Source organism: Bombyx mandarina, chromosome 01 (assembly GCF_030267445.1).
Source record: "Bombyx mandarina strain Sakado chromosome 01, ASM3026744v2".
Lineage (NCBI taxonomy): Eukaryota > Metazoa > Arthropoda > Insecta > Lepidoptera > Bombycidae > Bombyx > Bombyx mandarina.
In genome coordinates this window covers 16520610-16537682 of record NC_143208.1, presented here as the reverse complement: position 1 = coordinate 16537682, position 17073 = coordinate 16520610, and the positions used below count along the sequence as shown (strand labels likewise).

Below are 17073 nucleotides of genomic sequence, written 5' to 3'. Positions count from 1 at the left end.
GACAAAATGTCAAATTCAATTTGTCAAAACAAGATTGCGAGCTGTTAGGCGGGGCGGGGTAGTGTTACCTACCCGTGCGGACTCACAAGAGGTCCTACCACCAGTGAATACGCATATTATAATTTTGCGGGTTTGATTTTTATTACACGATGTTATTCCTTCACCGTGGAAGTATATCGTGAACATTGGTTAAGTACGTATTTCATTAGAAAAATTGGTACCCGCCAGCGGGATGCGAACACCGGTGCATCGCTGAACACGAATGCACCGGACGTCTTATCCTTTAGGCCACGACGACTTAAATCTATCGCTACTATAGCCTATTTTTTAATACAATTGAGATTTCGAGCTATTGTGTCGAGCTATTGTGTCACTTTGTGTTTATCTATAAGTCCAATAATCATTTGAGGGAGGGAGGGCCGTCTCTTATGATATTCCGAGTATATTATATTTATTTATATTTATTCTTATCCTTTAGGCCACGACGACTTGAAATGCAGCACCTAATCATTCTGTTTCATCATTCTTTACAGAAGTGAGTGTTACAACATTAAAGAGAATAAAAAAGGAAGGTACAGTAAATGAACTGTCTGGAATACCCCAGGGAAAAAACGGCCACATAAGCCCACAGTGTCCGACCTAGATAGTTTCGACATAGATGCTATTCTATATCGTTAGAAAACAAGTTCCTACGTTGAAAGCTCTGTTAATGGAATTAAGAGAAAGTATCGGATTTAATGGATGCAGAGAAACTCTTCGCCACTTATTATTGTCCAATGGCTATGAATTTAAGAAAAATAAGAATGAGCGTTCATTGTTAATTGAACGTTATGACATATCTGCCTGGAGACATCGGTTTTTAAGAACCATGGCTTTGAAACGTAGAGAAGGAAAGTCAATAATTTATTTAGACGAGACCTATGTTCATAAAAACTACAAGCCCAAGGAGTCTAGGCAAGGCCCATCTACAAGTGGTGCAATTGAAAATGTTTCGACAGAGAAAAGGTAAATAGTTTTAAATGCTGGATTAGAGAAAGGCCCTGTGCCAAACTCATTGTTAGTCTTTAGCACTAAACCCAAAATGGCGGACTACCACCACGTCATGAATGCTCTAAACTTTAATAAATGGCTAAGAGAAAAGCTTATACCCAATTTAAATGAGCCGAGTGTAATAGTTATGGATAACGCCAGTTACCATTCAATCATGGTAAATAAAGCTCCTACATCACAAAATCGCAAAAACGACATAAGAGAATGGCTTACTTTGAATGATACTCTGTTTGAAGAATATCACACAAAAGCAAAGCTCCTATGTTTTGTAAAACGAAACACACCAGAACCAGTATATGAAGCTGATGAACTTCTGAAGCAGAATGAGGTATTACGACTTCTCCCCTACCACTCGATTTAAACGCCATTGAGCTGGTATGGAGTTTGGCTAAACGTAGTGGCAAGTAAAAATATTGCCCTGGCGGCAATGGAGTTAGAGGGGGTTATAAAAGAATCGTTTGAAACCATAACTCCAGAGGAGTGGAAGAAAATTACTGATCATGTCATACATGTTGAAAATAAATATAAAGAAAGGGACAGAATTACAGAAAATAACTTGGAAAATATTATTATTAATGTAGGAAACAGTGATTCCAGTGACTCTAATGAATCTTTTCACATGGAAGTTTTAGATTCAGATTTTGATTATGAAAGTGAATAAACCAAAATTATTATAGAATATTGTTGTTTTTTTAAATCAGATTGCTACATAATACCTACTCTTATTTTTGATTCATACGTAGTAAGATGATTTTTCGAAATGTCACGTGTTTCTTTGATTTGGATCAATATAAGTAGTGATTTTACATCTTTGAATAGAAATTCGGTTTTACGCGATTAGCGCTAGCCATTTTAATATTATTATCTTTAACTTACCTAACCTAAACTACAGGCAAAGGCCTCCCCCGAATCCTTCTGGGAACTTGAATTTATAGCAATCGTATTTATCAAAAAGTTAGTGATTAGTTTATTTTGATAAGAGGTTACCGAGGTAGGTTAGTACTACTCCTACCGCAGTATTGATTTATTTCATAGACTTATTCCCATTCTTGGATCTGTCCACATGCAGTCAAGCAGTAGTGTACAAATAATACTATTTTTCAGCAAAAACAAATTATTTTATATTATAAAGTATCAAATTAGGTTATCCCAGGTATGTCATACTAATTTTGGGGTTGCTATACTGATTTTTTTTAAATTTGCGGCGCTTTTTCAGTTCCTACTTTCATTTGCCAGACTCTACCCCGGCTAGGGCGGTGAGCATGTTGCGCGGGCACAACGCCTTTACCGATAAAAACAAATAAATCATCGAAGGCAGGTACACGGCGGCGGGCCGGTATACGAAGGGTGGTGAGGCATTGTTATGTTATGAGTCATTTGTTGTTCCTGCAAATTGTAGTACATATGTCGAAGAGAAATGTGTTTGGACATTTGCTCTCTGAATTTCTTTAGTGACACAATGGTTATTCCTTTGTTTTGTACCAAAACAGTAGAATTTATTCAAATACCAGCACACGCACGTGATATTATCAACAATGTGTTAAAACTTTTCACTCAAATGAGAATAGATTCCGAAAAGTTACAAAGTGTTAATTTCTGCCTTTCTCGTTAACTTGCTGCGGCGATATGTGTTGTAAGTGTTCGATTAGTGATTTTTTCTTTCATTTTTATCACTAGCCCACAAAATAACAAAACTAAACACACTATCGATAACGCTTATCGACAACAATAATGCGCATCACTATGCCCGTGCATAAGGCTCGTGAGTGGAAGAGAGAGCGAAATACTCGCTTCATCGCTCCGATTATTTATGACCCAAACTGCACGGACGGACAACTGTGGTCCCCCACTAGTGGAAATTGGACTCTAATTTATTGAAATTACAAGTTTGAACATTATTATAGTTCTATTCTCAAAGACTATGGCTTGAAGTCGTCGTGGCCTAAAAGATCAGAGGTCCGGTGCATTTGTATCCAGTCATGCACCGGAGTTCGATTCCCATTGGCAAGTATGAATTTTTGTATTCTACCCAATGTTACAGTTTTTATTTTTTATTAACAAAGCCTGACTGGAGCGACATACAAGCCCACTCACTGTAGAATCAGTTCTACAGTGAGTGGGTACACTAGCTAATGTAAGGTTCTGATAAAGTCAAAAGATACTGGACTTCAATAATCCTGAGTCCGGTATAATTCGATGAAGTCTGCTCTGTGTACTCTGTGTGTCTCACAATATTTGGACTCAGCCATCATAACCTTATAAAAGAATATGTTGAACTAATTCTAAAAGGTTTATTTAAAATTTTATTAATACACAAAAAAAAATGCTTACCTGCACAGCACCTGTCAGGCCATCCATGAGAAGTGACAATATCAAGAGCAGTTCTCCAATTCCGATGCCTGGTGTTTCATCGGTTACTCTCTTTTGGTCTTTGTACATGAATAGCACAACACCAATAACAATAAGAAATACAAACAGGTATTTCTTCAGAGGATATGACTTGCGCCCAAGTAGGACACCGAGCATCAGGACTGGGATGGGTTTTGCCGCTTTTCCCACAACCTGAAATTTATAAAATGCACATGATGTATCATTTCATGAAGTGATCGCCTCACCATAGTATTATTTTATAATGGAACCAAGTTGCAAACTTATCAACTTAAAATATTATATTATATTTAATAAAATACAATACATAGTTTTCTTATATTATTTATTATTTATGACTAACATGTCGATTCAGTGATATTTATGTACATATATTTTTATAAAATCACCCTTAGTAACAATTTCTATAAAAAAGAGAATAGGACATCAATATCTATAAGCAAAGACAAGATTTAATAAAAAAAAATTATACTTTGTTGAGTGGACGGGCTCATGGCCAACCTGGTGTTTAGTTGTTATATAGACATCCTCGACGCAAATGCTGCAACCCACCTCGAGACACAAATTCTAAGGTCTCTGTCCAGTACAACAGCTGCCCCACCCTTCACGCTTCTGCTTCATGGCAGAAATAGGCAGGGTTGTTGTACCTACCCGTGCAGACTCACAAGAATTTCTACCACCAGTAATTACACAAATTATAATTTTGCAGGTTTGATTTTTATTACAAGATGTTATTCCTTCAGAGTGAAAGTCAAATCCGTTCCGTCAATCGTGAACATTTGTTAAGTACGCATTTCATCAGAAAAATTGGCACTTGCCTGCAGGATTGGAATACGAATGCACCAGACATCTTATCCTTTACGCCATGATGGATTTTAGTTATAAGGCACATTTTGTTAAGAATGAGTGCCCCAGTTAGTAATGTTTTTTTTTTGGCATGTAGAATAGATGTTGCTTATTCATACAAAAAAGACACCCTGCATAAAAATTACTGGTCCTATACTGACCCTGTAACTACAGGGCGCAGATTTTCCACAGTCAGTATCTTTGTTACAATCATTTGGGATTTGGGATGGGATTTATTTTACTGTACCTTATATTTGTCCTATAAAATCTTGAATGTGAATTGTTAGGTTTTTTTTCACATTCAAGATTAATTATTGAAATTTTGAATAAATTTATTATAACTTCTTTGAGTTTAGAAAAAAATTGCCCATCTATCACTATCTACTGCCTACCTATAACATGGCTATATTTGAGTTGCAGAGAATGATCCATATAAAGAATTCACACAATTTGTTGAAGTTATTTTATGTAACACCTATAATTTAAACCAATTCCTATATTGACAAAAACAATACTTCTGACTTAGATTTTTTATTTTCAATATCATGTTTCGTTTTATTTATTGAAATTTTAAAGATTACCTGAGTAGGGTAGTTGACCCATTGCAACGCCATGTTAGAGCAGACCATACCCAAAAGATATGTTAGAGCAGAAGAGAAGTAGTAAATTTTTTTGGTATTGTCTTTTTCATGTTTCCAAGATAACTGAAAATTAAAAAAAAAAACAATTAAGCTATGATATAATATATGTTTTATTGTCGATACTGCTGCTTTCCTAGGTGATTTTTTAAATTAGAATATTTTAAATGGAAAAGCTGAAATACAGTTCTAATAATTTAAGAAAATGTTACAGCAAAAGTGTGCGCTAGGTCAGAAATAAACTGGAAATCTGAAAACACTAGATTCTTCCAAAAAAATCTATCATCGTAAAGCTAATGATTATCCTAACAGCACACTATTATTTTATATTGTTATTTTTTATATTCTTTTATCTATTTCTAGTTTGAATTTATGTAATACAGTTTTAAGTGTGTATTATATTCAATTTAATTTTTTTGGTTTTAATATTGAAAATTTATGTTTTCTTTTTTGTAATTAGTACCATTTATATGTACATAGTTTTTGTTTTGTTGCATAGCTGTAGTATGCTTAGATTATCACTGGATAGTGAATTGTTACCCTTGATTTGCAATTTTTATTGCTAAATTATATTCATTAATCATCGGATTAAACTGATGGTGACCCTCAATTTAATAAAAATGAATAAAAACTACCTATGATTTTGTTATAAACTAAACCAGCTCCTACAGCTGGAAAGTTAAAACAAAACAGAAAATCTACTGATTTGCGTTTATGTCTAGCCAATAAATTTCTTCAAAAAGTGCTCATAAAACTACTATGGATAGCTATGAAAAAAAAAACAATAGCAATATGAATAAAAAAAAACAATATTTACTACTATATTTAATGATGATTGGACATTACAAAAGATTTAGACCAGTAATAAATTGGGCATCCAGTTATGAAATAATTGTAAGGTTTTCGTATATAATTATTGGTATCTAAGACATAGATGATATTGTAATAGTATACTATGATTTAAAATAAATATAAAAATACGTTGACACATACAATATTGAGGTTTTTTTCAATTATTTGTTACTTACCATTAAAATTTGAGCAAAGATGTAATTCACTGTACATTGTACGAGAACTAATGATAAGGTGGCCGTAAATTTCTCATTATTACCATATACTCCTCTAGTTACTTTTTCTTGAAGCATTCCATAAATAAAGTAACATGTAAAAATAGAGCCGGCATAAAATATGAATCGAAATTCCGTGCTGCTCTTAGCCATTTTTGCTGATGGTATTTACGTAAATTTAGAACTATTCCTCACTTAGAAATTAATTCTAGACAACCTCACGATATACTGAATTGATCACACTAAAAAGTGGACACGTAATTCATTTTTTTAGTAAAGACGATAATATTGGCTAATTGAGGTTTAACACGTATGAATTTCGTCGCTAGGTAGGTATACGAATGACGAATGTACGAATGTCAATGATCAAATATGAAGTGTATAATCTATGGACAACGTCAAAACTAGTGGATCCGTTCCACACAATCGGACCATAGAGTAAAAACTTTTTAATAATCAATTTCACAATAAATTATTGTTGCTAATTAACATGAGCTGCAACTGAGATTTCTCTCCTTAGATCAGTAACAGAATATAAGATTTACTAAGCCCCTTAAACTATTTTCTTAGTTGGGGAATCCGATACAATGCCATCTATGGAGTATTCATATAAGCTGTTCATTTTCCCTCACAAATTTGTTTCAGCGGAACACAGCGGGTGCACAGATTTTCTTTCTCCGGTTACTTTCATATGAAATCGCTTACAAATTTACGTTTAATTGGCATAAAAAAATCAATTCTACTTTCGACTATTTCGTTTCTGCTTATTTTCATTTGCTTCATTTCTGCCTATTTTCATTTGCTAACCTACTTTTAAAACTTTTATGAAGAATTTGATTATGATATTTAAAAGTGACCACCATAGTGACTACCATACTGGCTCTTTCTAGTGTGAAGCAATTTTGCGTTCCAGCTTACAAAGCCCTAAAATAGGTATGTCAAGAAAAGACTGATGTACATGTACCTATAGAATATAAAAGAGCTCATGGACCTCATACAATTTAAAAAATTTGATATAACCTGTCTCTTTTATATTCTCTAATAAAATAAATGAAACTGATAAAGTAGACTTGGGTTCTCGGATTCTTCCTAAAATCCTTCATAAGCTCTTAATAAATCTCACAATTTTTTTTAAAATGCTTTTATATTTAATCTCATCCAACGCATACGATGTTATATTATCGTACACCAGAAAAATCCACCACCATTTCTTTCCATTTTACTTTTCATAAAATAGACAGACAGACTTTTGTCACAAAATACGGTGAAAGGGCTATGTACCCTCTGCCTGTCCAATGGACGAATCAAACAGAAAATGCTCCATGATTGACATTGTGCACTTTATTTGTAGTGGAGTATCAGAAACGGATTTTGTTTCCCTTCAAACCATATATTTTTGATTACGAGTATTATTAAGCTTGTTTTGTATACATTTTGTATTTACTTGAAGGAACGCAGATACAACTAAGTTGACTCTACAATTTTAAAACAGTGAAATGATTTTATCGAACACTACTAAGTAAAGTTTTTAAAATTTATTGAAGTTGAGGTTTAATTAAAAAAATACTTTTCTCTTTACCGACCACATACATAACGGACAAATCAGATGAAATTTTAAAGTATTTAATAGCTCCTCATTGTTTCAAAAAATGTTTGTTTTTTCTTGTTTAATGTTTGTTTTTGAAAAAGTTTTCAAAAATTGTTAAGTATAGAAGTTTTTCTCATAGGCACCTACAATGGTATTTAAGAATGCACTAAAGTTAAGCAAAACGGAACGTTTCGAAACTTGTAGAGTTACGAACTTAAGTAAACAAAGCAAAACGAACTCTATCTTGTAGAGCGAAGGCGTACACAGAGATATGAGCGCATGGCCTTCAATAATACAAAAAATATTAGAGCTATGATGCAGATATGTTCCTAAAAGGTTATTTTATAATATTATATATCATTTAAATCAGTTTGTTGCATGACTTCCAAGCTCATGCCAAAGTTTTATTGATAAATAATGCGTTGCGCTTGATTTTTATTATTTTGAAGTTAACCAAGACAAGAAGTAAACTTTTAAAGTAAATTATGTTCGTAGTGTTAAGTTAAAGTCGTGTTCAAGTTCGCTTTCTTGGTTTCGCCGGATGTCACAGAAATAAACTTCTGTAGTAAGTAAGTGTAAATTAAGTATGTTTACGTATAGAGCTTAGAAATATTATATTGAACATTTATGAAGGGGTTTTTTAAGTTGACGAACTGTCAGCGATGACATAACGTAAATGCGGTAAATTCAATTGAAGTAAACTCTTGGTTATTTTCAAGTATGACTCACTAGTGTAGTTACAAAGAATTGTGTTTTTGTTCTGTGACATAAACGACTCGAAATTTATAACAGCAATATGCAGTTTTAAATATAATTTTATTACTTCATAATTACAATACGGTGAGTTCGTTCAGTTTTAAGCACGCAAGTTAAAAACAACGAGATTTCTAGTTTATTTAGATAATCGTAAAACACGTATTTCCGTTACTGGTTTATAACGTCTAATAAGAATATTAGAATCGTTTTGTGTAACTTATTATTTAGAGAAAAATAATGTACTCTAAAAGTGCACTAGCCTAGTTGGCATTTTAACTATTAGGCAAATTATGGCCTTATCTTTACCCTATTAACCTAGTCTATCATAAATTATCGCGGTAACTAATTCTAGCATTCACCGTGTTTGAAGCGGTCCATATAACCAATCCTATATCATTAAGTCAATGATTTAAATTGAAACTTTACAAGTTTATAACAATAAATTGAAAACGTGATCGATTTTTTCAAAGATTCACATATTTCGTCCAAAGTATCCATTAGCACGTTTATCTGTATCATACAAATGAATACATTTAATTACAAATATCATTACAACGAACGTCACAATATGATAGCTGTAATTGATATTAGTTCGGTTTGAGACGTGCAGTAATATTCTTGCGCATCCGCTGTCTGTAGTTTTGAAATTTACCAAACATACACTTGATACCTGTACTATACAATGTACCTATGTAGATAATGAAAATACTAGAAACGGTTCACAAAAACTGTGTACGGATATCTCAATATTTTGTTTCAAGGATCATCTTAAATTTAATGCCGATTTTTCTCGTCCATTAATCTCCGAGTACGTTTTTTTATTTGTCCACTCAAGTCATCTGATTCACAATATCGCGATCGCCAACTTGCATTTTGTACCGTTGAGTTTTAAATTGTGTAAAAATATACACAGGCCTGCCTAGATATTTGTAAATGTGAGGTTTTCTCAATTTACTCTTCAAAATGTGTCTACAAAAGCAAACGTCAATGGCAATTACGCCGTTTCAATCTTGTGGTCAGTCATAATTTCATTGAATTGAAAGTTATCTTCAAACTGAAATGTATGACAGCGTTGTGGCACAAACAGATAAAAAGATAATGCAGAATCGGTTAGCGATTCGCGAGTATCCACAATCAACATGCACACAATTTTTCAATTTAATTTAACATTCATAACGGAAAAAGATACATAAATATGTTATCTGTGTCATGTACAACCAGCGATCGTGTTAAAAGTAATAACGTTCGTAAAATGTTCACTAGTTTTAACGATACTTCTATGTTACTAATCATCTTAGTTACAACTAATTTGACCGTGAAATTAATCGGTTGGAAAATTAATAAAAGTATTCAAGTGGTCAAGCACTGTTTGATATTAATGTTCATAATTAGAGTTTAAATACACGGAAATAAAAAATAAATATAATATACTCGGAATGTCGTAAGAGACGGCTCTCCCTCCCTCAAATGATTATTGGACTTATAGATAAACACAAAGTGAATAGTACCTTGACACAATAGCTTGAAATCTCAATTGTATTAAAAAATAGGCGATAGTAGCGATAGATTTAAGTCGTCGTGGCCTAAAGGATAAGACGTCCGGTTCATTCGGGTTGAGCGATGCACCGGTGTTCGCATCCCGCAGGCGGGTACCAATTCTCCTAATGAAATACGTACAAACCCACAAAATTATAATTTGCGTAATTACTGGTGGTAGGACCTCTTGTGAGTCCGTGCGTGTAGTTACCACCACCCCGCCTATTTCTGCCGTGAAGCAGTAATGCGTTTCGGTTTCGGTTCGGTCGAGACCTTAGAACTTATATCTCAAGGTGTGTGGCGCATTTACGTTGTAGATGTTTATGGGCTCCAGTAACCACTTAACACCAGGTGGGCTGTGAGCTCGTCCACACATCTAAGCAATAAAAAAAGCCTTATGGAACCCACGTGGGCTACGTATATAGATTTTGCTGATACATACATATATATTTTTTATGTATATATTTTCAGTTCTACCTATAAAGTCAAATAGGCAAGTTTATTTCTCAATTGTCGCTCTGTCGCTCATAAACAAGTTTGTTAAACAGTCACAGAATTGAGAACACGATTCGTTGCATACATAAAATTTTATATCCTAGACTGCCACTCAACGACTACGAGTTTGCTCAAATTTGCAAAATGCTACGAATAATGTTTGATTCGTATACTCAATTTACAACATCGAACTTAACTCAGTTTGTGTTTAGAATACACCTATGATGCAATGGTATGATAATGCATGATTAACCAGTTAGCCTATTTCTGTTTGCTATTTTAAAGATGCTTCATTATCCACTTCTCGAATAGTCGATTTTTGAAATACACGAAAAAAGAAAAACTATGAAATCGAAGCGTCAACATATTTCTACTATCGATGTATTTATCACATTAGGTGAATCGGAGAACGAATTACAGCAAGCAACGTTAATCGTCATATTATATTACATCAACCAATTAAACGGATATTTGAAAAGTATTGGATTGATTAAGATCTGCAAATGTAGTTAGTTCCCTAGTCTAAAATGCAGTTAATTCTATTTATTATTTAATATCACTTTGTCTATGGCTCCGTCGTGCAAATACGTCTTAGCTAACTAGAACCTGAGTGTGTTTGTATGGTCTTATTAGTTCCACATGTCTAGTAGTTTTTTTTTTATCTTTGAGAAGGTACTGGTGGCCCGGTGGCCTTTCCAGTTTTACCAGGGCAGGTGGGCGAACAAGGGCTCAACCAGCTAGTAAATAGCGCATTTTTTATTGCGTCCTTAACATCGATATCATCTACACGGGTATGGTAAATAGATATGATACAAGCAAGGTTTCGATTTCATGTTGTAAGGTGGGTGGTAAATGGCATACTATGAACACGGTATTACAGTAATACGGTGCAAAGAAGTTTTGAAGAATAATCAATTGAAACGAACCGGACCGTATATTCGACTTCCTATCGCAACAAAATAACTAAGACATGCGTTTTCACCTTATTGTCTTATTCACTCTAAATTACGCCTCTAAAGTGTAAAATCGACCTAATAAAAGGTAGGGAGATTCATGAAACCCATCCGAAGGACCTCAAAGTTTTAGACATTAGCCTCTTGCAGCCCAAGTTTCGTATTGTGTGCGGAAACACGGTGGAACTTATCCGCAGTCTCAATTTTCTTCTTCGAACTTCGTACTACTGAAGATAGTTTGATTTCGCTTCTCGAACTTTCGAGGCTCTTAACTTACGATGCTCTGAATGAAATATGAACCTATTGCACCTTTTATGCGGGGAACCATTATTATTTTGAATTGATTTATATATTGTACTTAATTGTCGCAGTATGTCTCAGCGCGTTTATTATCGCCATCATTTGTATTGTTTTCAACACATCGAATACTTGAAAGTTTTCAGACGACCTGCCGTAGATAAAAAACGGGAAAACGTAAAAGTAATTTTAGTTATGCCCATTTCTTTTGTAAGACAGTGGTGATATAGGTGATAATAATATATCAGATAGCCACATTACACATTCGTAAAATAGCCCTAAGTGATGAAAATTTGCGCACAGTCTGCATATTGTTTTTAAGAAAAACCTATTATATGCAGGATACCTATTGCTCGATTTTGGGGTTTAAATTTTAAAGTCTCTCGCTAGCTTGCCCGGTATTCGCTCAATCAAATTATACCAATACCAGCGCCACGCGCTGCCACAGCTTGTGCAACATTTGAAAAAGTCGGTCCTTATATAATACACTTAATATAGATAGTACTTAGATAATACACACTTAATATTTGAGAATATTGTCAGTCGTGAAATCATTAGCAGTTGGCGGTAAGTCCGTATTTCTTTAAAACTTTAAAATTCAATAAAACTAAGCTATCGGACATTTATGAACATTCTGCTGGATATTAACCGTTACGAAATCAAATATCAGTGATTCAGTATAATAAAAATGTAATTTATTGTAAAAATAGTTCCTACAAACAACAACAACAACATATCTTCTGTGTTTTGTGTTTTACAATAAAGGACTTTACTTATGCAATGGTTTATAATGCACAATTGGTGCTCAGGTAGGTATTTAGTATTCTTTTCGTAGCAATATTAACTTAATTTAATTTTTTTGCGAAATTTATACTGCGGAATTACATAATATCTGTCTACTTGCCACCATTACAAAGTTAAACTTCAAATATAAAATAACCTTACTTTTTTTACTGATGATTGTTATTGTTTGTTATAGAATTAAATCTTAGAATCTTTAATCTTGTCGAATTAAAATACCTAACCGAGTTATTGTCTTCGAAGTAAAGAAATCATTTATATTTTTCTTTGTTACAATTTGATTGGTAAAAAGGTTCTTGATATTATTATTGGTTGTTTGATTATTCATATTTTATAACATTATTCTAAAATTATATTTTTTAATCAATTCTGTAGATTCATGAATCAGCAGAGGGCCTAAATGCCTTTTTACTAACGTGTCAAGACAGCGTCAAAGCATTAAAATCATTAAACATACCAGATTTCTTAAGTTTTGTTTTGGTTTATGTATCTTTGCGTAATCTGAATTTAGCTTATCGATTTTGTAGAACACCAAGTCCGTATCCTGGAAATGTCTGAGAGTAAGCCAGTCACAAAACAAAGCATAGTAAATGAAAAATCTAGATACGCCAAATGTTACCGGAACACCAGTCGTTTTGATATAAAGCTTAATAATTTTAAGTTAAGGGTAGGTGCGCCTCGGCTGCAACTGTGGCTATTAAGAATCATCATAATTGAAAAAAGTCGAATAAAATTTTTAGTAAGACAAAAAATGTTATTATTGCAGAAAACCTCATTCAATATGTCGATGTTTCGAAAACACTAATTTCACTCCTGAAAAACGGCTTGAAAAAATAAAACAGTTCAGATTATGTGAAAACTGTTTGCGTGATGATCATACGTTAAAGAATTGTTCATCTAGAGTACGTTTTACAGTTTGTAAAAATATGCACATCGCACACTTAACATCGATGCTGGGGCTGGTGCCAATTCAGGGTCTAATGTCAGCTCAGTCTCTCTTACCTGTTCTACAACTTCCACAGTCATGCTCAAAATCGCAATTAAGCACGTCGCAGATTGTTGAGGCATTTATCAACCCGTGCGTACTATAATTGATAGTGGTGCCATGACGGGCTACATAACTCAAGACTGTGCACTAAGGCTAGGACTAGAGCTAAGAAAGTGTGATTTAGATTCCATTGGACTAGGTGCCAATCTTTTTAGAAATCTGGAGCTAACTACCTGTACTGTAAAACCGCGTCAGTGTAACAGTCCCACATTAACTACCGATGCAGTCATTATTGCAAAATTATCCGGAAATCTACCAACTATGTCTCTCTTGGCTTAATGACTTCCAGTCTGTGTGTCCAGTCAATCCTATAACTAGCAAGCCTAGAACTAAAAACCTTAGGTACTTTATTCTGAGACGGTGTCCTTCGGGATATTCCCGGACGCGAAATTCCGTCATATCGTAAGGACGGGTACCGGCGAAGGCGTAGCTGGTTTGGTGTAACGGGTGTGGTGGAGCCCGATGGGGCTTAGCAGGTAGTTCATTTGCGTGGCGAGTTACTCGCGCGTCTTTTTCAAGGAGTAGTCTCCTGCGAGGAACATAGCCCAATCCGTTAATAGAACTTGTTGCAATATTCGTTGGAGCCATAACCCTCGGAGTGGTGGTAATTTAAATGTGTAGTTTAAATGAGTCAACAATAAAGTACTACTGTATTATATTTGAAAGGGATTTTCCTACAATACTTTCAATAAATCATTTTTATTCAAAGAGCGGTGTTCAGAACGCTGTTTGCTCGGGTTGAGGCAGTTCTCAATTGTAGCCCGCTATGTCCACTGTTTGGTGGTCTAATGTAGTTCGAAGTGCTGACGCCGGCACATTTTGTGATCGGGCTGGAATTATTGACTTTACCCGTATTCGATATCAGCAGCGTATTTTGCCTAACGAGAGGTAAAGAATTGTGCACCTGTTTTCACTACTTTTTTAGAAACGGTGAGGTCAATATTACCTCCACACATTTCAGCAGCGACCAAAATGGTTCTGCAGCTGCTGAAATTTAGTAATCGGAAATTTAATTCTAATTAAATCACATGTACCATCTTAACAGTGGAATATAACACGAGTTACTCAACTTGTCAGGTGTAGATCGGACGTCGAGTGTAAGAGTGTAGGGGATTCGTTTACTCTCAACATCAGCAGATCGTCAAGTCCCATATGCCCCGGGTGCTCCGTAGGCGCGGACATCATAGGAAGTTCGGCCCCCGTCCCGAAATAAAAAGAGTTGGTCTTATAACATAGTAAGATTTCTTAAGATTGAGATTACTTAAGATTACATAAAGGTAGGTCTTTGTGTGATAATTTTTGTTATAACTCAAATTTATTGTTTAATAGTTACTCATCATTTTTAATATAAATACAGTCCACTGTAAAATTTAATCAACACAACATTATTGTTATTTTTATCGTAATGGGAAATCGGGGCGGATTTCGCTGGCAGGAATGTTCGATTTTAGGGTTTATATTTTGAAATCTCCCGTCAATTTGCCCGGTACCCGCGCAATCAACTGAACGTGATACTAGCGCCAGGCTTTACCGCAGTTTGTGCAACATTTCAAAAAGTCAGTCGTGAGATCATTAGCAGTTGGCGGTAAGGCCGTATTTCTATAAAACTTTAAAATTCAATAAAATTTAATTATCGTACACCTGTGTACGAAGATGATAATTTGATTTAAAAAAATAAAATACCCTGACAAAAACATTAGGTCATTAATCAAAGCTTTTTATTAGAAAATGACAGAAATGAAATTTTCAATGTAACGGATGAATTTGTGAAACTGAGATGAAAGTTACGAATATTAATCTTCCGAGATGAACGAACGAGAAATGTAATAAAAGAGCCATGATTTCGTTTAACTAAAATCGTAAAGGAAATCAACTAAGCAGGTTAAAATTTTGTGATGAAATTTTCGAGCTTGTTCTTGCAAATTCAACGTTCTAAGATATTGTTATTAAATTTTAATTGAAAAAATAACAGGATTTTTCAAAAAAAATATAGAATAGGCATTTTTTTTAATCTCTATCGTAGATATTTTTGGCTGAAAATACCAAAAAAAATTTTTATGACTTTTAGAGACGGTAATGTTATTCACGATTTTATTTAACAGATTTTTATATTTTTTGAATAATATTCTGTTTTAAACCAAGACAAAACAGTTCGTAGCCTCTGTCGTCACTGTTTTTCAGCCTACATTCTGTGATATTTGTTTGATAGCTTTGACGAGCTTTTCTTTTTTTGTAATTTAATGTAATCATTGTAATATTCTGACTGTAGGTACGACGAACTAATTTATCTATTTTGTCATCTATAAGGCACGATTTCCTTCGGCTAAGGTTTAAATAGGAGCTCGCCATGTATCTGATATCAATTAGTCACCGGATTCTCATAGATATTCACACAACAGTACTCTAATTTCCAAACGCATTCCAACATAAACTTATTGATTAATTAAGCACAATCGCAATGCAACATTTACTATCAAACTTTCGTTCCTTGCAAACATCTGCGAGTATTATCTATACTAATATAATATTATAAAGAGGAAAGATTTGTTTGTTTGTTTGTTTCGAATAGGCTCCGAAACTACTGGACCGATTTGAAAAATTCTTTTTCCATTAGAAGCCGACATTGTCCCTGATGAACATAGGCTACTCTTTTTTTTTTTTTTTGCTTTCATGTGTGTTTTAATGTTTCCGAAGCGAAGCGAGGGCGGGTCGCTAGTTATTACATAAGTATGTTCACTCCAAAGCATTAGGTGTTATACTTTAGAGTACTTTTATTTGTTTTAATTGCCAATGATCACAAGACGCGAAATTCACGATTAATTGGTTCAGCATGATCTTTTTTTTCAGCGCTTTCTAAAACGATTTAAAATTTTAAGAAATATCTATATAAAGATTAGTAGATACAGATAACGGTCAATTCAGTGATAAAAAACAGATAAAAAGACAGCTTATTCTAATACAACAGATAATTCATGAGATACCACCATCTTGTCTTCAATAATCATCTAGACTGGAATTCGTCTCAATGTTATAAAAAGTGAATAAGCACAATGCCCCGTTGTGCAGTACGAGTTTGACCTTATTCCCTGTACTGCATATTTATCTTGCACGCCTTACGGTGTGATAAAACATACACCCGTTCTCTTATCTGACTTCGGACTTCGTGATTATACTGAAAAATATTCTACAAGCCAACTAAAAACTTATCTCGTACAAGCCCAGCTGCCTGTTACAAAGTATATTTGTAATACGTGATAAAAATGTTTTGCTGCTTCACTCGAATTTATATGCGTTTGCTAAGTATGTGTTTCTTTTATCTTTCGTTGAATTTTTTGTTGAGCTGTGATTTAATTCATCCGCAATGCGTGTAGCTTTGTGTGTGAATCGAAGTAGCTTTCTGCCCCGAAGAATTCATTTAATTAGAACAAGAAACGGGCGCTCTCATTATTTGTTATTATGTAGATAAAATCCTATTGAAGGACAACAATTTGCGTAAGTACTGGTGGTAGGACCTCTTGCGAGTCCGCGCGGGTAGGTACCACCGCCCTGCTTATTTCTGCCGTGAAGCAGTAATGCGTTTCGGTTTGAAGGGTGGGGCAGCCGTTGTAAC

At 34.3% G+C, this 17073-nt stretch overlaps 2 protein-coding genes across 23 annotated transcripts in view; one reads left to right on the top strand and one right to left on the bottom strand.

Moving 5' to 3' along the window:
• meigo (Solute carrier family 35 member B1 homolog meigo) overlaps positions 1 to 6390 on the bottom strand; it is a 32922-nt gene extending 26532 nt beyond the window's left edge. Inside the window, exons 1-3 of the mRNA XM_028187365.2 lie at positions 5951 to 6390; positions 4866 to 4988; positions 3382 to 3612 (exon numbers count right to left, since the gene is read on the bottom strand). Coding sequence (XP_028043166.2) covers positions 3382 to 3612; positions 4866 to 4988; positions 5951 to 6142 — 546 coding nt within the window. The 5' untranslated portion in view covers positions 6143 to 6390. The remainder of the gene's footprint in view (positions 1 to 3381; positions 3613 to 4865; positions 4989 to 5950) is intronic.
• Positions 6391 to 7803: 1413 nt separating this feature from the next.
• The window catches only part of LOC114252733 (coiled-coil domain-containing protein AGAP005037), a 316019-nt gene continuing 306749 nt past the window's right edge, over positions 7804 to 17073 (top strand). For 9 of the 22 annotated variants that reach the window (XM_089731190.1, XM_089731217.1, XM_028187335.2 and 6 more), the window contains exon 1: positions 7854 to 8146. The gene's annotated coding sequence lies outside the window, so the exon portion shown is untranslated. Of the gene's footprint in view, positions 8147 to 8285; positions 8418 to 17073 lie in introns of those variants that run through there. The other 13 variants (XR_016323828.1, XR_003625165.2, XR_003625164.2 and 10 more) reach the window with 6 other exon arrangements.